We start from the raw sequence: 22548 nt of genomic DNA on the forward strand, positions 1-22548 counted from the left end.
AGAAATACCAATGAGCAGGGCAGGACAAAGAACCAGGGCTAATCCTTTCTCCCAGGCCTTTCTGGCTGGAAGAGCTCGCTAGCATCAGTAGGATTGAATCCAGGTGTCTAGACATCGGGGATCACAGCCCCCCTCGGGTACGAATAGTTTAATTACTTCCTTAATTGTCTAATGAAGCAGATCGTCCTTCCGTCTTCAGTACCAACCAGGGAATCCCCAGTGTGGTTTGAGGGGACAGTCAGTGTGTATGTGTCGTCTAGAAGGTCCCTCCAGCAGCACAGGCTGGAAGCTACACAGTGGGCATCAGGCAGCTGGAGGCATGGATGACAGCTGAGCTGTCTCAGGAGTGAGGAGGGAGCCAAGGACCACATGGTACCATTGTACACAGTTTGTGTGCTTTGTCTTTAAGCGGTAAACCGTGCAATTGTAAGATTAGGAAATCTGGAAATTGGACATCAGTAGCTCAGATCATCCCAGATCTCTCTACAGACCTCTCATTTAAACAAAGCACAACACAGACGTTGTGTGGGAGAATACACAGAGCTACAGGGTTCCTAAATGAAGTAGGTCAGGTCAGACAACACGCATGAGAGTGTCTTAGGAAAACCTCAACTTCCTTTTAAAATACGCCCAAGAGAATTACAGTCATCACACGTAACCAATCTTCAATAACCATAAATTCAAAGACTGGAGTGACAAGAAAACGCTGCCTTCCAGTTCAACTCGAAACATTTGACAGCCCTGTAAGATAACTTAAAAACCAAACACATGATCTGAAGGGTCTCAGATTGCAGTGAGCTCGTGAGGGAGAAGGGACTAGTTGGCTCCAGCACAGCGGGAACGTGTCCAAGCGAGCCTGAAGGCAGGAAGAAGTCAGCCCTGAACCGGCTCCACGTCCGGGCTGTAAGCCCTGGTATCACTTCCTTATCACCGCACCTCAGAACTCAGGGGGCCGACGCCAGAACAAAGGCTAATATGCCATGGATCAGCTAAAGCTTTAGTTAAAGTTGGTTCTCTCTTTGCCCATAAATGACCTCTCACCCACCACATACCCCACTAATTCCGGCCACGAACAGTGTCTTACCATCTAACCCACGCTGACCCCAGACTCCTGCCTTAGCCTCCTGAGTGTTAGCATTACACACTTGCACCCCTAACCTGACTCTAGAGTCTTCCAGTTTACAGGAGTCTAGATTCTACAGCCTAGCCATGAGCAAGGGGGCTTGTATGATGGGGCTTCTCAGCACGAAAGGTATGGGTGGGTTCAGCCTCACACCCCAACTGGACCTCCACCTGAGCAGATCAGTGCCCTTTATTGTGACTAAGACTGCTTCCCTTCAAGATTTCCTACAGTGATTATAACTAAAACTTGAGCCATTTTTATACAGTTCGACATCAGGAAAAGAATTCCAAAGTCGGGCATGGTGGTATGCTCCTTTCATCCCAGAAGCTGGGCAAGTGGGTATCTGTGAGCTCAAAGGCAACCTGGTCTACAATAGTGAATTCTAAGCAAGCCAGGCCTACATAGTAAGACCCTGTCTAAAACAATAGTCTCGGATCATTTCATTTAAACATTTCACTGTATAAAAATAAGAAAACTAGAGAAGGGATGACTTATACAGAAAAAAAGCAATGAGATATGAAATAAGATTTTATACAGTGCAGGACAGAGTGGAAACATTCGTCAATGGCTGGACAGTGGTGGTCAGGCCATAGCCAGACCAGTATCTTGCCTGTGGTTTAAACCTAAAACTCATGTCAAAACCATGAAGACAGGAAGATAGGGCAGGCAGAGAGAGGGGTACCAGACCTCATTTGTTCTTCCCAATGTGAAGACAGAAGGATAGGGGGAGAGAGGGGTACCAGACCTCATCTGTTCTTCCCAATGTGAAGACAGGAGGATCAGGGGAGAGAGGGGTACCAGACCTCATTTGTTCTTCTCAATGTGAAGACAGGAGGATGGGGTGGGGAGAGGGGTACCGACCTCATTTGCCTTTCTCTCCATGTCACTTTAATTGTTGTAATGAGAACTGGTGGCTGGTGGCTAAGCCTGGCCTGTTAGGACTTTCAGGGCCCAGTCTTTGACTTAACAACTCTACCTGATGAGGCACAAGTGATATTATAGGACAACCACAGTTCCCAAAGGACTTTGTACAGTGGGGCTCTCTACTGCATAAGGAGCATCTCAGCCTCTGGGCTCTGGACGTCAGTAGCTGCCTAGAACCCAAACCATGCCTACAGGGCACAAATCTGCCCCAGGCTGAAGATCACTGACCTAAGACACCTGAAGATCTGAATGGACACATAGACACTTGTCCTCTGAGGTATCATCTCCAGGAAACGGCGCTGCAGGAGCAGATGGAGACTTGGGTCCTCAGAGGCTGTCATTCCCCATGAGTAGCTCATATTGAGAATACAACCTTGGAGAGAAATGAACTGGGTAACTGTGGTTGAGGTGGCCAGGAACAAAGGAAGCTAAAGAAATGACCCATTTCATCTGGCAGAAGCAGGAACCTCAAGAACAGAACTGAATGATGTCAGGTGACTGAGGAAGCAAGGGGACAAAGCAGGAAGTGAAATGGTGACAAGCAGAGAAAGCGAGAGGAGGGGGTGCCTGACACGGAGTATCCTCGGGCCCAGAACCCTGACAGAAGTGAATGTCTCACTCAGGAATGGAGTGACTTCGCATAACTTCACAGACTGGGGGACAAAGAAAGATCCCCCAGGTAGAACACAGTCGTCTTTTTCAAATGGCTCACTGCCCTCTTCCGGTAAACTGACCTCATTATATCTTTCATCTTTAAAAGGGGGGATTTTATCTTTAAGAGGGAAGATGAAGAAAGTCTCTGGTTACTTCAAAGCATGTGAATTCCCCTGCTTCGTCATCCTCCCTCCAAATACCAAACACAAAACTGCTAGCCAAGACCATCCACTCGAGACACGGGTCAGTCGTAGAGAAACTTGGGGATACTATCATTAAATTTTCTCTCTGTGGATAGAGTTCTCTTCATGTCTACTCCAGTTTTCATCTGTAAACCATAGATGGTTTGCTCTTTAAAACCTCTGCAATCATAAAAAGCCCCGTGAGAAGCAGTTATCACTTCTCTAAGAAGTGGGATGACATGGGAGAAATCAAAGTATAGCAGAATTAGAAATAAACTCCGAGCTAAGGACTTTCAGCTTCACTTTTCAGAGTTTCAGATTTTGACAGCATGAAGAACATATTATTATTGTTTCCCTACCAGTCTCAGGATTGAACCGAGGCCCTTAAGCATGCTAGGCAAGACTCTGCCACGACGCTGCAACCCCAGTCCAGCTGACAGATTATTTTTGCTACTCATCTTTTCTGCGGTCGCTAGAAGAACCAAAGGTGTTAAAGAGTTGTGGCTTCCTGATTTTTCCTAGAAAATTCATAAGAGCAAGAGAGTCCACATAATCGGTGTCTAGGAAAGCATTCCAACAAGCTCTCCCAGAATGGAAGAGGAAAAGGCAGGAAAGGGTGTTAACGTGACACAGATGGTATTAACAGCCACACACACACACGGATGTTATTGGCAGTCACGCATGCACATGTGCACGCACACATGGATGGTATTAACAGGCACCACACACACACACACACGGGATGGCATTGACAGGCACACACACAGATGGTATTGACAGACAGACACACACACACGAATAGTATTGACAGGCACCCACACACACACATACATGGATGGTATTGACAGGCACACACATAGAGGTGGTACTGACACACACACACACACACACACACACACAAAATGGAATTAGAATTTATATCCCAGTGGCACAGAAAAAGAAGCCAACAAGCCCTTCACAGTAAAATCCTTGGCGAGGAAAGATGCCCATCTGTCCGTTCTGTAAGACCCATCCCAGCACCAAAGGTTTTAAGATGAGCCCCCTAAACAACTGAGGTTTGGGGATCAGCTTTGAGGTAGAGCAAACAGGTAGCACATACTGGGTCCTGTGCGATCCCCAGCACAGTCAAAAGCAAACCACTGGCTTGAGAAGCGAAAGTTGAGCGTGAACGCCAGCGAGGCTAACTAGACTTGGGGACACCAAAGATCTTTCCTACGTCAGAGCCCACATCTGTCAAACAAACCAGGATGTGTCCTAGTCTCTAACAATTCTGCTCAACAAACAGCTGCTTTGTTTTAGTTATATTTATCAATGCTGTTATTGTCTGATATTTATTTTTGTTGCTGTTTTCATTGTTGTTGTGACAAAGTCTATGTAGCCAAGGCTTGCCTCAAAATTACCACCTTTCTGCTCAGCATCCCAAGGCTTGTCTTCCAGACTCTACCATGTATCACAAATCCTGTTTTCAAACCACAGACTGAAAGCACTTTGCAGGAGTATTGCTGAGCCTGTGGGAAAATGGAACACAGCAGGATCAGAGGGGACACAAGCACACTGCAAGGTGCTTCTAGCCCTGAGAAGAATCGGCTTTTCATCCAGCCACTGGCTCTACTCCCACTCTCCACTCATGAACATCTGCCCACTGCCTGAGCCTCCTTGCCTTCACCTCTGCCTCCTGGTGGTGTTTGGATACAAGTCAAAGGATAGATTCTTGTTGCGATTCCATCCAATCTTTCTGAGTAGGATACCTTCTTAGATTGGTCCTGTTTGCCTGCACAACCAACCTGCTTATTAAGAAAGTACATACTGGCCAAAAGTCACACAAACTTTTAAGATCAAACCTAAGTTTCTCCCTCTTTTCAATTTGTAAACTCGAGTACTTATAGCCACATGAGTGGGGTTTCAGTGATTCAGTTATTTGCTTTTTTAAATGAATTTCATTAATTTCACCACCCGAAAGGCTTCAAACTGCTTCTAGGAACCGCGGAGATGGTTTATAGAAGTTTGCAGGGCGCGGCCACTCACACCTGCTGTTGCTGTGAAAGAGAACAGTGAGAAGTGGCCACACACTGGTAACTAGGAACACAAGTGGAGGTGAGGAGCAGCAGGCAAGAGCTAGAAGATGCAGCAAGCCTTGCTGGGAACTGAGAAGCCCGGAAGTTGCTCACCTGCCCCTCTGCCATCTACACGTTCCCACAGTGTTACTGACAGCTCTGACTTCCCACTGTGGGCACTGCTCTGATCCACGGGAGTACGCAAGCTAGAAAAGGGCTGGGGCCCACGTGGGTCACAGACAAGGGAAGTGAGAAAATGGGAAAAAAAGCTTCCTCGTGAGCCATGTTCCTGCAGACAATACTAACAGCTGCCAACTTCTAGTGGCCAGGGTTTGCCTGTAACGGTCACCATTGGTCACTTTCTGAAAGTCCAAACTCTACCTCAAAGGTGGCGAGCAACTGTAACCAAGAGTTGAAGCATGTTGCATTAGCACACACCTGTGGTCTGCAAATACCCACCCACCCCCCCCCCCCCAGGCAAGTTTGCAAAGGAGTTTCCGCTCTGTATCCTTTACTGTCGGTTTTCTAAGTTTCCCAAGCTCCACTGCTTAGAACAAAATGTAACCATTTCTTCACAGTAAGGAAATAATTAACTTCTTCTGGGAAAACCTAGCTGCTTCCTTGACTCATTACAGAGGACGTTATTTTGCCGTCTCCTCCCCCTGGCCAGCAGTAGAATCCTTCCTGCAAGGCTGAGGCTGCGCCTTCGCCCCCATTTCTGTTGGATTCTACCTCGGGATGCCCTGTCCCAATCAACTCTGATGGCTGTTGACCAGGTTCATGCTACCATGTGGAAGGGGACAACTGCTTCCAAAGATATAGAGATTCTTGATTTTTCCTTTCTGGAAACTCTGTAGTCTAGATATTTGTCTAAATGGATCTTGGTCTTCAAAAACAAAATCCAGGACAACTACCAACTGCTCTTGAATGAGGGTGAGTGTTTTGGATCCTTCACCAAGACAAACTAGCCCGATTTTAGAAGTGTACAGGTTATTCGAACCCAGAGTCTTCAGACCCCTCCATATGTCATCAGCTCCGCACCATTTGTTACCATTCATGCATCCACAAACCTCTAAAGAGCACAGAAACGGTGCTGGCTTTAAAACCCAATGTCCCACTCTAAAGAGTTAACAACCTACTGCCTCTCCGTGCTGAACTAAAACAGGGTGGTTAGTCAGAGCATGGCAGCACCTTGGCCCACCTTCACACTAATCTGAAAGTGAGGTGAACCCCAAGTCACATCTGGGCCCGATCACAGTAAACAGAACTATACAAACCAATAGTTACCGAAGCTCTGCCTGGGTGAACCAGGCGGCGACGCATTCCCGCTGGGAGACAAGTAGAGGTAGTTTTTGTTCACTCCGGAATCAAAGTCAAATGGGGACCGGTAGTCCTCATACAAATCGGTATCTCTAGAATCCATTCCAGAGGAAGACAGAAAGCATGGCGCTGCGGCCTCCTGGAACTGCTCCCCAGGCCTCAGATGCCTGGGCCACGGGTGGCCCTGGTGAGGGAAAGAACTGGTGCTTGGAGTCCGGCCCAGCTCTGGCCCAAGCTTCACACCCTCACAGCAGATCTTTTAATGGCTCCTCCCAGCACCCTCAGGAGGGCCTAGTCACCACCTGTTGCCAATTTGAGTGGACAAAGGACAACCTGGGTGGAGGGCGTGGCGTTTTCCTCTGTACACAAAGGAGGGCCTGCTCTGCAGCCCCACTCAGAAGTACAAACACTGGATAATGAATGGCAGGATTATTTTTTTTAAATACATTTTTTTTAGACTGGTCAGCTGATGACATCCTCCCCAGGGCAGACTTAATCTTCTAGGGCAGGGGAGGATTATCTGTCAGTAATCTCCAGCAAATGCCATCTGGGCCCCACTTTCTTTGCACCCTATATCACCACAGCATTCTGAAAGCCTGGGCTCCCGGGTTAGCAACCAGCAACCAGCTATCTGAGCCTAACATGATACAAAAACAAAGCTAAATTCCTACCTTCACTTTTTCTAAAGCAGAATCTGAGTCATTGCCAAAATTTTAATCTGACTCTTTTTGGAATGGCGCCCTGAAAAGACGTGAAGCCGCTCTGAAGGTAGAACTAGCTCCTCCTGTGCTCCCCCTGCTTCCCACTGTGCTGTCGTGCTCCCCTGGTGATCCCCTATGCTCCCCCTGTCCTTTCTCAGTGATCCAGCACCTTCTTTATTTATGTAAGGTCATGCCCTGTGGGGGTCTACAAAAAAAAATCTGTTTCCTTTAGCACACCTACATGTCAGCCATGGTGGGAGGGAGCCATGGTGAACTTGTAAAACTTTTCAAACACCAAGTTTATTTCCTCCATCACAGGCTTCTAGGTAGAATTTTTCCAAACTCACAAAGGCCTTTGCTGTGGCCCCAACAGCCCTCCAAGCCCTTGCTGGAACTAATGTTTTTAAAAGGGGGAAATACGCCAGGTGGTGGTGGCGGTGCACGCCTTTAATCCCAGCACTTAGAAGGCAGAGGCAAGAGGATCTCCAAGCTCGTGGCCAGCCTGGTCTACAAAGCAAGTGCCAGGACAGAGAAACCCTGTCTTAGGGGTGGGTGTTAAGGGAGGGAGAGAGGGAGGGAGGGAGAGGAAGGTGGAGAGATGGAAGAAAGCAAATGAAAAAGAAAAAAAAACAAGAAAAAAGAAGGGGAAATATGTAAATCAGTCATGCCATAATCACAGCACTTGGGAACCTGAGACAGGAGGATTGCCACAAAGCTAGCTTGAACTACAGTAAGAGACTGTGTCTCAAAACAATAAAATACTAACTGAACAACACTAAAACCAACAAGTAATCATACGTTTTCAAGTTTCAGTGCATAATCTCTGATATATATATATATATATATATTATAATCTCTGAAATTTAAATATCGATCCAGAAGTGCTTTATGTAGTTTAGGTGTGGACTTGAGTGCAAACATCAGCTCCGCATGCTCACGGAAACCCCGGAGTCAGAACAGGCTGACAGTTCCCCTGGAACTGGAGTGCCAGACAGCATAAGCCAGTGTGTTCATTCTGGGAACTGAACCTGGGTCCTCTTAAGCCCTGGGTCATCCCTCTGGCCCCAAACCCAAAATATTTTAACTACTACCTAAAAATTCGTTGTATGCCTAGTGTACAAAATCTGTCTATATTCACCTCAATTTATGATTAATTTTCTTTTCTGCTCCTTTTGGCTAATCTCATGTAATCTACGGAACACCTTTGTCTTATTTCAAGTTTTTAAGAGGTTTTTTTTTTTTTTTTTTTTTTTTTTTGGTTTTTCGAGACAGGGTTTCTCTGTGGTTTTGGAGCCTGTCCTGGAACTAGCTCTTGTAGACCAGGCTGCTCTCGAACTCACAGAGATCTGCCTGCCTCTGCCTCCTGAGTGCTGGGATGAAAGGGCTGCGCCACCACCGCCTGGCCCAAGAGTTTATTTTTAACAAAAATATCTAGTGTCTTTCTTAAAGATACCAAAACTTTGGCAGCTACAAATGCTGTTTGTTTGTCTTATATTTGAAACTAGATTAAATACTTTTTTAATATTAATTGAAATACTGAACTCTCACAGCCAGGCACAATAGCTCATACTTGTAATCCTGGAATCCGAGAAGCTGAGCAGGAGGATTCCCACAAATTAAAGGCTGGCATGGGTTAAATAACGAGTTTCAGGCCAGCTCAGGCTATTAGTGGGATACTGTGCAAAAACAATGATTTTTTTCTTTAAAAATTCAGGTGTGCTGCAGTCCATGATGTCATTCACTCTGACAGGACATGGTCAGAGCTGTGTCCCTGGAACAGACACTGCCAGAGAGTGTCTGCTATCGCCTCTCTGGAGCCACAACCTTTAAAGGGTTAACTGCCACTGCCACAGATGCAACACAAGCTGCCACCTCATCTCTTGCCAGCCCCACCCCCTCTGGTGACCTTTATGGCTGCAGGCTGACATCATCATGCGTCCTTCAGGCCCTGGCCTCCTCTTGGAAGTTCCTCTTGGGCTTGCCATCCCATCCCAGGCACAGCACACGAACAGGAAGCGCTCAGCTGCCAGCCAGACCTTATCCCTACAGCCGCCCGCTGTGGAGAGATTGCAACTCTCTGCTGGCCCTGCCCTGGATATGAGGCTTCTCATGGGCGAAGAATAAAAACACCCTTATTTTCAAATATGAGGGCTAAGATCTAAGTAACTGCCTTAAAGCCTGACTCTCTCTACCTGCTAAGTCCATTTTTAGGTCTGGGTTTTAAATCCCAGCATTGGGAAACAATCTTCCTTCCTATTACCCCAGAGACCTATTCCAGTCGGTCCAGCCTCGAGAACATTGAAAACAGCCCGAAGAAAAACAGGGCTGGGTTCCTCGAATGGCAGACTCAAGGTCTAGATGGGGGAAAGGGTGTTGAAAAAAATGAAAGAAGAGAAATGTAGCTTGGGAATCAACCAATAAAGAAAGCCAAATGATGAACCTTTGCATTTACTATAGACTTTTTTTTTCAAACTTGAGGGTTATGAAGTAGCAAAAGTAAATATTAGGAAATGAGGTGTAGCTGAGTAGAAAGCACTAGCCTATCATGTGTGCAGCCCTGGACTTAATCACTGGATGGATGGATGGATGGATGGACGGACGGACGGACGGACAGAGACAAATGAAAGACGGTTCAATGTTATAAAGGCCACTTTGGAAAGGAAGCATACAATGCAATGGAGACAGACAGCAGTGGCAGGAAAGGACATGCAGAAAGGATCCTACGACCATCCAGGAAGGAACAGGAAGTCTCCAGGACACAGCAGGTCTTTTTGATTCCGGTGTGGCTAACTGGCCCAAGGAAGAGTTGGCCCCATGCAATGGATATTTCCACAGGGTTATCCCAAAACGCCTTCAAAAATCAGCATTTGACACTCCTACATTGCTGATGGGAATGCAAGCTGGGACAGCCCCTTTGGATGTCAGTGTGGTGATTTCTCAGAAAATTAGGAAACAACCTTCCTCAAGATCCAGTAATACCACTTTTGGATATATACCCAAAAGATGCTCAATCATACCACAAGGACATGTGCTCAACTATGTTCACAGCAGCATTGTTTGTCACAGCCAGAACCTGGAAACAACCTAAACATCCCTCAATCAAAGAATGGATAAGAAAAATGTGGTACATTTACATAATGGATTACTATATAGCAAATAATAATAATAATAATGACAGCTTGAAATTTGCAGACAAATGGATGGAGCTAGAAAACTTCATATTTAGTGAGGTAACTCAGACCCAGAAAGACAAATATCATATGTACTCACTCATAAGTGGCTTTTAGACATAAATCAAAGAAAACCAGCCTACAATTCACAATCCCAGAGAACCTAGACAACAATGAGGAACCTAATAGAGACATACATAGATCTAATCTACATGGGAAGTAGAAAAAGTCAAGATTTCCTGAGTAAATTGGGAGCATGGGGACCATGGGAAAGGGTTAAAGGGGAGGGGAGCAGAGAAAAATATATAGCTCAATATTATCAATAAAAAAATATGCTTATTAAAAAATGAAGTAGGCAGCTGTGAAAACTTTTTGAACAATTAAAAAATCAGCATTTGTGACGTTATTTCCCCCTAAATTCTCCATTCCTGATCTCACATGGATTATAGTCAACAGAACACAGAGAGCTGTCCATGGTGAGCCCTGCGTCCTCTCCTTTTCCCTCTGCCACACCCTTCTCACTGCCTGCAGTGTTCCTGTGGCCCAGGGTGCCATCTTCCTTGTCTGTGCAACAGTCTCCTGCCTTGAAGATTCCAGACCGCCTAGCCCATGTGCTCTGGCTGAGAAGAGGACGCCATAGACGCCACCCGTTCTCTGTCCTGATTCACAGATGAACCAGATACACAGCGCTGTTCTGGGGTATACCTAGGAGCAGACTCCTGACCCAAGGAGCCCAGTCAGTGGTTGTCCCTGATACTTATGAGCAACAGAATACAGTGATATTCTCTAGAATCTGAACTGCCTGGTGCTGGTTTGGATGAGAGGGGCCAGGGAGCCTTCCCTCCACGTGCAGAGAGGGGAGAGAAGCAGTGAGCAAACTAGGAAGGACAGGGGAAGAAACTAAGTTAGCGAGGGGATGGCACCACATTGTGTGAGCCCTGCATGGAGCTGCAGTAGGCTCTAAGGTGAGCTGCAGAGTCTGCTCTTCTCTTTGGGTTGGAATAAACCAACAGCAGGAGCCCTGGAGTGTCCCTGCAGTGTCCCCAGAGTGTCCCCGGAGTGTCCCAGAGTGTCCCTGGAGTGTCCCAGAGTGTCCTGCAGTGTCCCCAGAGTGTCCCTGCAGTGTCCCCGGAGTGTCCCTGCAGTGTCCCCGGAGTGTCCCTGGAGTGTCCCAGAGTGTCCTGCAGTGTCCCAGAGTGTCCTGCAGTGTCCCCAGAGTGTCCCTGGAGTGTCCCAGAGTGTCCCCGGAATGTCCTGCAGTGTCCCCAGAGTGTCCTGCAGTGTCCCCGGAGTGTCCTGCAGTGTCCCCGGAGTGTCCTGCGGTGTTCCCGGAGTGTCCCTACAGTGTCCCCGGAGTGTCCCAGAGTGTCCTGCAGTGTCCCAGGCATGTCCTGCAGTGTCCCTGGAGTATCCTGCAGTGTCCCCGGAGTATCCTGCAGTGTCCCCGGAGTGTCCTGCAGTGTCCCTGGAGTGTCCCAGGCATGTCCTGCAGTTTCCCCAGAGTGTCCTGCAGTGTCCCCGGAGTGTCCCAGAGTGTCCTGCAGTGTCCCCGGAGTGTCCTGCAGTGTTCCCGGAGTGTCCCAGAGTGTCCTGCAGTGTCCCAGGCGTGTCCTGCAGTGTCCCCGGAGTGTCCCTGCAGTGTCCCTGGAGTGTCCTGCAGTGTCCCCGGAATGTCCTGCAGTGTCCCCGGAGTGTCCCAGAGTGTCCCCGGAGTGTCCCAGAGTGTCCCCAGAGTGTCGCAGAGTGTCCTGCAGTGTCCCTGGAATATCCTGCAGTGTCCCCGGAGTGTCCTGCAGTGTCCCTGGAGTGTTCCAGGCATGTCCTGCAGTGTCCCCAGAGTGTCCTGCAGTGTCCCTGGAGTGTCCCAGAGTGTCCTGCAGTGTCCCCAGAGTGTCCTGCAGTGTCCCTGCAGTGTCCCTGGAGTGTCCCTGGAGTGTCCCTGCACTGGCCCTGGAGTGTCCTGCAGTGTCCCCGGAGTGTCCCTGGAGTGTCCCCGGAGTGTCCTGCAGTGTCCCCGGAGTGGCCCTGCAGTGGCCCTAGAGTGTCCACTTTCCAACTCAACTGTGTTTCAGCCACCATGACGTTCCCCAGTTTTTGAGTCACTTTATGTGTGGAGTGTTAAGGCGTAAACCCCAAGGCGTGCACATACTTGGATTTTTGAGACAAGGGTTGACCACCTAGCACAGGCTGGCCTTGAGCACAGAAGGGCCTGCCTCGGCCTTCTGAACCGCCACATGTACCAATTTCCCTGTTCCTTGAACTAATCCTCAACTTGTCCTAGACATGTTTTCTCAGGCTAGAATGTCCTCTATATTTTACCTATTAAATCCCAACTCACGTATCAAGCTGTGTTCATTTGCATCCTATACAAATGGTACACATACAAGATGCTCACTTTAGAGCAGCCCTGAGACACGAGCAATGCAAGTGCCTTCCAAGTGGACGTTTGCCTGCTAAAAGAAACGTGTGTGGTAACATGATAGTGGGAAATGTGTATTTAGCATGGGGACATATGCTTTTCAGTTTCATTCCTGGCGCCCAAGGAGGTGGTGAACCTCCATGCATTCCTGGTGCCCTCCATGCTGCAAATCGAACCCAGGTCCTTAACAAATGCAACTGCTTTGAAGCGCTGAGCAGCAGACTCTTCAGCAACAAGGATATATTCTTCGTAAACTTAGTAATCAAAGTTGTTTCTTTTAAGATACATTTCTTTTTAGTTATGTGTATGAGTGCAGGCATGTCTGAGCACCACATGCATGCCCATGGTTCATAGGGGACAGAGGAGGGCACTGAATTCCCTGGCACTGGAGTTGCAGAGGGTTGTGCCCTGGGGTCCTCTGGGAGAGCAGCCAGTGCTCTTACCCACGGAGCCATCTCTCCAATCCATCAAAATAGTTTTGAGGGCCATATGGCATGACCCATATTTACATAACTGAAGAGAAAGTGGGAGGAGCCAACCAAAAGAAAGAGCCCAGGGGTGTGGAACAACCTCAGAAAGGTGTGCACACAGAGCAGAACCAGCAGAGGGCACCCAAGGGCGGTGCGAAGTCAACCGGGAGCAGGCAGCAAGTGTGTGCTGTGTGCAATAGGGCCCAACCCATTGAAGGAGTCCCAAGCAGAAAGGGCAGTAGATAGGAAGGACTGCAAAGAAAATTAAGGTTCTGACCACCTATTAGTGCATAACTCTATTAGGTCAAAATACTCCCTCCAAATGGGAGACACGTAAAAGAGAGAGACTTGAAAACTATGCTCAAAATTAGGGACTTTCGTGGCTGGCTCCTGAAAGACAGACACTCAAGGACAGCGTACAGGGCTTCCCAAAAGGAATTCATTTAACTCAGCCCTTAGAGGGGTGTAGGGACGCATTCTTCAAGGAAACATCATCTCTGTTAAAGATGAACAGAGGCTGTGAAAATGGCCTGTATTTAAGAAGACTAAACCAATGCTAATTAAATATTACTTAATCATAAAATTCGTCCTATAATCAGGAGGACAGCTAATTCTATAAAGGCCATCGTGGACACACTTGAAAATACCACAGCTTTGCCCAGGTGTAATAGCACAGGCCTGTGATCCTGAGGAAGGGGCAGAAGGACAATGAGCTCATACCAGCCTGGGATACGGACATCAAAGGCCAGTCTGAAGTAGACAGTGAGCCCCATGCTCAAAGCAAAACAAGAGCAGGGGATATGGGTCTGTGGTAGAATTCTTGCCAATTACATGTTTCTGGGTTTGATATATAGCCAATAACCACCCCCCCACACACACACACATAGGTAGATACTTACACACACACAAATCTAAACTTAGAACATGCCACAAATCTCGTAAAAGTCACAATAAAACTGACAACTCTATATATCTGAGAGAAGAGCCTCCTTCTTAGGAAAGAAAAGACGAAGTCTTCAGAGGCCTGGGGTCTAACATATGCAATTTCCTTTCTTTCTTTTTTTTTAAATTTATTTATTTATTTATTTATTAAAGATTTCTGTCTCTTCCTCGCCACCGCCTCCCATTTCCCTCCTCCTCCCCCAATCAAGTCCCCCTCTCTCGTCAGCCCAAAGAGCAATCAGGGCTCCCTGCCCTGTGGGATGTCTAAGGACCACCTACCTCCATCCAGGTCTAGTAAGGTGAGCATCCAAACTGCCTAGGCTCCCACAAGGCCAGTACGTGCAGTAGGATCAAAAACCCATTGCCATTGTTCTTGAGTTCTCAGTAGTCCTCATTGTCCGCTATGTTCAGCGAGTCCGGTTTTATCCCAGGCCTTTTCAGACCCAGGCCAGCTGGCCTTGGGAATATACCCAAGAGATGCCCTATCATACAACAAAAGTATATGCTCAACTATGTTCATAGCAGCATTGTTTGTAATAGCCAGAACCTGGAAACAACCTAGATGCCCTTCAATGGAAGAATGGATGAAGTATGGAATATATACATATTAGAGTATTACTCAGCAGTAAAAAACAAGGACTTCTTGAATTTTGCATGCAAATGGATGGAAATAGAAAACACTATCCTGAGTGAGGTAAGCCAGACCCAAAAAGAGGAACATGGGATGTACTCACTCATATTTGGTTTCTAGCCATAAATAAAGGACATTGAGCCTATAATTAGTGATCCTAGAGAAGCTAAATAAGAAGGAGAACCCAAAGAAAAACATATAGGCATCCTCCTGAATATTAACCTTCATCAGGCGATGAAAGGAGACAGAGACAGAGACCCACATTGGAGCACCGGACAGAAATCTCAAGGTCCAAATCAGGAACAGAAGGAGAGAGAACACGAGCAAGGAACTCAGGACCGCGAGGGGTACACCCACACACTGAGACAATGGGGATGTTCTATCGGGAACTCACCAAGGCAACTTCCTTTCAGATAACTCCTGTGCCACTAACCTAGGAGGGGACACTCACAGAAATGTGTCCTGGGTGATTTCATGTCTGTGAGAACCTAAGAGTGCACTCACACAAACTAAGAAGATGACCTCGCTAGGTGATGGCCTCCTATGGGTGCACTGTCTGTATGTGCTTCTGTTGTTAGATTAGGGACCCGTAGCTAGGACAAAATACCTGAGATACTCGATTTTAGAGGAACGAGCTTTGGTTCAGAGATTTAAGGGCTCTGGGCCAGTGTCTTGCAGTGAGACAGTGATAAGGCTGTTCAGCTTATGACCAAAAGCCAGGAAACAGAGCAGGAGAAAAGGCTGCAGCCCCAATATCCCTGTGAAGGGCACACCCTCAATGACCTAAACCCAATGTAGTGTGGGGGCATTCCAGAGCTGAACCACTGCTGTGAACCAGCGTGTTACCTGGTCTGCGAGAGAGCTGGACCGCTGCTACTGTGAGCTGGCGTGTTACCTGGTCTGAGAGAGAGCTGGACCACTGCTACTGTGAGCTGGTGTGTTACCTGGTCTGCGAGAGAGCTGGACCGCTGCTACTGTGAGCTGGCGTGTTACCTGGTCTATGACAGTGTGAACCACTGCTACTGTGAGCTGGCGTGTTACCTGGTCTATGACAGTGTGAACCACTGCTACTGTGAGCTGGCGTGTTACCTGGTCTGCGAGAGAGCTGGACCACTGCTACTGTGAGCTGGCGTGTTACCTGGTCTATGACAGTGTGAACCACTGCTACTGTGAGCTGGCGTGTTACCTGGTCTATGACAGTGTGAACCACTGCTACTGTGAGCTGGCGTGTTACCTGGCCTGAGACAGAGTTGGACCACTAGACACTTCTCACTCCTCTCATAGACAGCTGGGAAATAAGGGGCTCTGGAGTCAGAGAGTTTTGTTTTCAGTGTGTTTGGTTTCCTCCTGCAATATTGATTTACAGATTGTTGTGTGGACAGCTGCCTACCTTCCTGCTAGGAGTCTGGAATTATAAAGAGCAAAGAGCCTAGAACAGCTCAGCACTAACAAGGGATGAGAGCTAGTCTAAGGGCATTGATGATGTATTTGAGAGCAGGGTGGTCTCAGTAGTAAGATTAGCAGGAGATAAAAAGGGTTTTGTCTGAGCTGAACATTTCCAATCTGCTGAGTTGAAAGAGAGCTCAGCTGTTGGCCTTGGGAGGAATAAGTGGGCCTGTGGACCTACCTGGCATTTGGGAAAACTTCCATGGCACTTAGACAGCTATTCCCACCAACTGGAGCCTCACATGCCCCACCTTGAGGAGGATGAGTTTCTCAAAACAGTGGGAACTTACTTAAAATTAATGTTGACCACAAGCTTCAGTCACCAGCAAGCTGAGACACAGCAAAATGCTCGAAATACCAACAAGCCCTACAGCTGTGGCAATCTGGTCGGCTATACCCAGGGGCTCAACCATTAGGAAAATCCACAGCAAGGTCTGGGGGAGTGGCACATACCTGGAATCCCAACACCCAGTAAAGGCAGGAGGGTCAGAACTCAAGGCTAGCCTGGGCTACACCACCAGCATGACTGAGACCCACCCGAGTCAGATCAGACCATCTCAAAACAAAGGGATGAGTTGCATAGGACAAGCCATTTTATCCCTGAATTTTATTTTTAAGGTGTCTCACCTTGAATTTTATAGCATTGCTACTCTGGTAGAGAAATGGCCATATTCCATACCCCTTCCTTCTTAAAACAAAAGTAGACTATCAAAGCCACAAGTGATGATTAATTTCAAACCCACATCTAGGAAGCATGAGGCCTGACATCATAAAATTATATGGCTACCATAACTGGGTTAATTATTGTGAAGACGTGATGGTTTCCTCTCAGTTTTACATGGTGTCTCTATTGAGTGAGTATTTACCCAACAATATAGAAAAGAACTGTGTGGGAGTTTGGATGTAATTGGCTCCCCTACACGTATATGGAGTGGCACTGTTAGGAGGCGTGGCTCTGTTGGAGTAGGTGTGGCCTTGTTGGAAAAAGTGTGTCACTGTAGAGATGGGCTTTGAAGTCTCATATATGCTCAAGTCATACCCAAAGTCTCAGACCACTTCCTGTTGCCTTAGGTCCTTCTCCAGCACCATGTCTGCCTGCATGCTGCCACGTCACACCGTGATGACAATGGACTAAACCTCTGAAACTCTAAGCCACCCCAATCAAACGTCACAGTGTCTATTCACAGCAATAGAACCCCAAGACAAACTGGTAGGCCTAATTTATTATAGAAATCTCTCTCAGGGGCTGGAGAGATGGCTCAGTGGCTAAGAGCATTGCCTGCTCTTCCAAAGGTCCTGAGTTCAATTCCCAGCAACCACATGGGGGCTCACAACCATCTGTAATGAGGTCTGGTGCCCTCTTCTGGCCTTCAGGCATACACACAGACAAAATATTGTATATATAATAAATAAATAAATAAATAAATAAATAAATATAAAGAATTCATTTAGAAAAAAAAAAAGAAATCTCTCCCAGTATTAAAGAATAAGTTTGGGCAAGGAGGCAGCATGATTTAGAAAATGCTCTCATGGGGCCAGCAGGATGGCTCAGCAGGTAAAGTGCTCGCTTGGAAGCTTGATACCGTGTGTTAACCCAGAACCCACACAAAGGTGGAAAGAGAGCAATTTCTGGAAACTGTCCTCTCACCTACACACACACACACACACACACACACACACACACATACGTATGCACACACATACACACACATACACACACATACACACACACATACACACACACATACACACACATACACACACACATACACACAAACACATACACACACATACACACACACATATGCATGCACACACTCCATGCACACACAGTAATAACTTTTTTAAGAAAAAAGAATCATTTTCCCAAAAAACACCAAGAACTAAGAAAGTGCTAATGGCAGTCATGTGATCCATCAAAGGCAGCAATGTGTATGGCTCAGGCTGTCCTGGAACTCACTTATATAGACTGTGCTGGCCTCAATATCACAGAGATCCTAATATGGCTAAGAACGCTACTCAGGGACCAAACCAATACCCTCTCACGCCTATGCACAGACAACACTAACTGTCCTTTCCCTTGCAGCTGGATGTGGCCATGTGACCACGTAGCTAGACTACATTACCCACTATCCCCTGAACCTAGATGCTGCCATGTGACTAAACAGCAAAACTACATTACCCAGTTTCCCCTGCAGCTGCCAGGGGACTAGGTTCTAGCCCAAAGATAAAGATATATATGTAAACAAAGACTGTCCATAAGCACTGAGCTTTTGGAGAATGTTACCATAGAAAAACCTAATTTAAGCTAGGGAGAAACCTTGTCTAAAAAAATCAAAAATAGTAATAATAATAATTTAACTCTAATAGACCTATAGATATTCAGTTGATTTCTGTAAATTTCTCTTCTAAAATGATCTTATCCCAAGATGAACACAGTGGTGTTGGCTACCCAAATATAAAAATCTAAATGCTGATGAATCGCCACGTAGCTAAAATCAACAGTATTGAGCAACACGCATTCTGCCACAATACAAAAGCCAAACACAAAGGATCACAAGAGAGTTGAGGTATCCCTGGCATAGCAGCATGCACTTTAATCCCAGCACTTGGTTGTGAGAGGTAGGAGGATCTCTGTGATAGAGGCCAGCACAGTCTATATAATGAGTTCCAGGACAGCCTGAGCTATATACTGAGACTCTGTCTCAAAAAAAATAAATATATAAAAACTGAGAAAGAGAGAGAGACAGACAGAGACAGAGAGACAGAGACAGAGAGACAGAGAGAGACAGAGAGAGTCATTCACACCACCAGACAGAACAAATCAGTACAACATAGACCAGGCGGAAGGGGAGGCCAGCAACCTTGATAAGAAGATGTGCTGTTAAGAATTATAAACTCTCTCCCAGATTTGTAAGGACATTTCCTGTGAAGAGCCTCCCCCTGGCAGAGGCAGAGCTGGTCAGGTTGTCATAGGGAAGGAGGACAGTTGTCACCAAGACAACAGATGCTGTGAACAGAAAGAGTACACCTGCTTCCACACCACACTCATGGTCCTAGATGTCTAACCAAGTGGGCTGAGAGCACCCACGCTCACTGAACCGCACACTGGTGACACCAAGGTGTCCTCCAGGAAACGAATGGGTAATATCTGTAGCAATGAACAGACAAGGGAATATTAGTGAGAACTGAAGAGGAAGGGACCATCGAATCATGAAAAGCTGTATGAGGGAACTGTTAACGGTATTACTAAGTAAGAGAAGTCAACCTTACAATCCTATCCCAACATTCTGGAAGAAGCAAAACTGTAGCGACCATAAGAAACCTCAGACCTGGGGCTGGAGAGATGGCTCAGTGGTTAAGAGCATTGCCTGCTCTTCCAAAGGTCCTGAGTTCAATTCCCGGCAACCACATGGTGGCTCACAACCATCTGTAATGAGATCTGGTGCCCTCTTCTGGCCTGCAGGCATACACACGGACAGAATATTGTATACATAATAAATAAATATTTAAAAAAAAAAAGAAAAGAAAACTCAGACCTTATCCTCTGGATGCCTGGGGTTGGGAGACTGGAGGGTAGGGGGGATATGTGGGGGCGGGGGGCAGAAGATTGTTAAAGCAGTACAACTATGATGGAGGAGGGTCATTTGTCTATGTGTTACTTTCATCCATTAATAAAGAAACTGCCATGGCTTTTGATAGGACAGCAGCTTAGATAGGCAGAGAAGACAGAACAGAATGCTGGGAGAAAGAAGGCAGTGAGGTAGACGCCATGGAGCCAGCCGCCAGGTCAGACATGCTGAATCTTCCCCAGTAAGCTACACAGATTATTAGAAATGGGTTAATCAAGATGTGGGAGTTAGCCAATAAGAGGCTGAAACTAATGGGCTAGGCACTGTTTAAATGAATACAATTCGTGTGTTCTTATTTCCAGGCATAAGCTAGCCAGGCGGCCGGGAGTCAGGCGGCAGGAATGCAGCCCAGCTCTCATCACTACACAACTATTTCTGCAGACACCATAAAGGCAGTGTTGCGGTTGGCATGTGAGATGTCCCCTAGAGGCTCCTGTGTGTGACCACTTGAACTGGAACCTAAAGAGTCTACCCCAAATGCTACCTTCCCATACTGCCCTGTGGCATGGCTGCACTGTATTTCCTCTAAAGACATTACCAAGGGATTTGAGACACCATCTTCACAGAATGGATGTCCCTTAGGCCAGGCCAGGTGCCGGTCACCTGTATTGCTCCCCTTGCTCTTTTCAAAGTTCCTCTCACATACACCATTTTAGACACGTGTAAGCAGAGGCTACCATCCTGCCAGTGGGCTGCATAGAACAAAAGATCAGCAATCCATGCACCAACACTAGACTTGACATGGAATGTCCACCAACCTAGAGATTGCATAAGTCTATCTGATCTCCTCAGTGGATACACCATGGGTCCATGCCTCCTGAAGGGAAGAGAAGCTGAGGTGACGTGTACTTTTTCAACAAGCCTCGTGGCCTTCAGGGTCTCTGTGTGTGCAAGGAGAAGGAAGAAGAGGTCGGAACAGCAGGGGGTATGGGAGAAGGACCTCGGCCATGGAGAGTCAGTGGGGAGCTGAAGGGCCACTATTGCTAAGAAGACAAACACTAGATTAACAGGCTGGGTGGGTGCTTTGGGTTTACTATCTTTTTTTTTTTTAACTTTTATTGTTGTTTTTCAAGACAGGGTTTCTCTGTGTAGCTCTGGCTGTCCTGGAATTCACTCTATAGACTAGACTAGCCTAGAACTCATAGACATCCATCTGCCTCTGCCTCCCGAGTCCTAGGATTAAAGGTGTGTGCCACTACAGCCTGGCTGATTTGGGTTTATTAAGGCCAAGTTTTGCTCTGTCACCCTGGCTGTCCTGATACTCACCATGTAAATCAGGGTAGCCTCAGATCACAGGAACCAGCCTCAGCCTCTCCAGTGATGGAATTGCGTCAATGCACCCGCCCCCCAGCCCTGAGTTATAACCCAACTCCCTGCGGAGCACAGAGACACAGGTTAAACCCTGCGTGGCTATTGCATCTCCAAAACACAGCCTTTCCTGCTTTGCCATTCTCTAAGAAGGCAGCAGAACCCAGCACCTAAGGGAAATCACACTGATTTCTTGAGTCTTCAGAGAGCCTAACTTAGGGCAGCAAAGAATGCTGATAGCAGCATGGACCTGATGCCAGTCCAGAGGCCGGAAATGCTGGCAGCCTGCTCACGTAGAACAATGAAAACTATGAAAACTTCCATATGGCAAAACTGCCCGACTATGTCAAAAGGAACTAAACGCGCTATTTATATTAGCAGCTGTGCTGCCAAGTTTATGTCAATATGATACACGCTACAGTAGTCTGAAAGGAGGGAACCAGTTAAGAAAATGCCTCCCTCTGTAAGATGGGTTTGTAGGCAAGCCTGGAGGGCATTTTCTTACATTAGTGACTGACGGGAGAGGGCCCAGACCATTGTGGTGGTGCCACCCCTGGACCTGGGTAAGCAGGCTGAGCAAACCATGTAGAGCAAACCAGTAAGCAGCACCCTCCATGGCCTCTGCAGCAGCTCCTGCATCTAGGATCCTGCCCTGTTTGAGTTCTGTCCCGGCTTCCTTTCATGATGAACTCTGATACAGAAGCACCAGCCAAAAATAAACCCCTCCCCGCCCCAACTTGCTCCGGTTATGGTGGCTCATCACTGCAACAGTAACCCTAACTAAGACAACAGTTCTTAACAGATGATTGACAGAATGCTACATGATCTTTAAGAAGGAGTTAGCGTCGGGCAGTCGTGGTGCACACGTTTGATCCCAGCACTCGTGAGTTCGAGGCTAGCCTGGTCTACCTAGTAAGTTCCAGGACAGCCAGGACTATGCAGAGAAACTGTCTCAGAAAGAAGGAGAAAAAGAATGAGTTAGAGACAGACCTGGTAGATGGAACATACCTGTTACCTTAGCACAGGGAATGCTGAGATGGTAGGAACGAAAGGTTGCTCTACATACACAGTGAGATCCCGTCTCAAGAAAACAAGAGAACAGAAAGAGGAGAGAGCTTTACGCAAAGATCTCAAAGGAAAAAGGCTTTCATAATTTATTTTTTGGTTATTTTTAATTATGGGTATATTGGGGCGTGCACATAAGAGGGTATGCCAATAGAGGCCAGAAGAGGGCATCAGATCCCCTGGAGCCAGAGTCACAGGAAGCTGTGAGCTGTCCACAACTGGGAACGGAATTCGGCTCCTCTGGAAGAGCAATAAGTACTCGACTGCTGAGCCAACTCTAAGATCCTTAAAGTAGAAGGGCTTCTAAGGCAAGTGAACCCAGCACCGTGAAGGAGAAGAGCAATCCTATTGCCAGCCACAGAGACTTGAAAGTGCTCTAACATAGTGTGCTGAGCGTATGCCAACAGTCGGAGGGTGGAAATGAACCGAGCCAACGCCCAGAAAAACACGAACTCCTTAAAATGACCTAAGAATAATCTAAAAACATTTTTAACAAGATTTGAAAAC

At 47.0% G+C, this 22548-nt stretch overlaps 1 protein-coding gene across 6 annotated transcripts in view; it reads right to left on the bottom strand.

Annotated features, from left to right (window-relative positions):
- The window catches only part of LOC121458306 (tumor protein D52), a 94643-nt gene that overhangs the window by 29456 nt on the left and 42639 nt on the right, over nt 1-22548 (bottom strand). For 3 of the 6 annotated variants that reach the window (XM_041667499.1, XM_041667498.1, XM_041667497.1), the window contains exon 1: nt 6225-6375. The exons of 2 other annotated variants lie outside the window; for them this stretch is intronic. In XM_041667499.1, coding sequence (XP_041523433.1) covers nt 6225-6360 — 136 coding nt within the window. In that variant the 5' untranslated portion in view covers nt 6361-6375. Of the gene's footprint in view, nt 1-6214; nt 6376-22548 lie in introns of those variants that run through there. One more of the 6 variants, XM_041667500.1, reaches the window with a different exon arrangement.

Source organism: Microtus oregoni, unplaced genomic scaffold, assembly GCF_018167655.1.
Source record: "Microtus oregoni isolate MIOR12 unplaced genomic scaffold, Mior012 000017F_ref0000208, whole genome shotgun sequence".
Lineage (NCBI taxonomy): Eukaryota > Metazoa > Chordata > Mammalia > Rodentia > Cricetidae > Microtus > Microtus oregoni.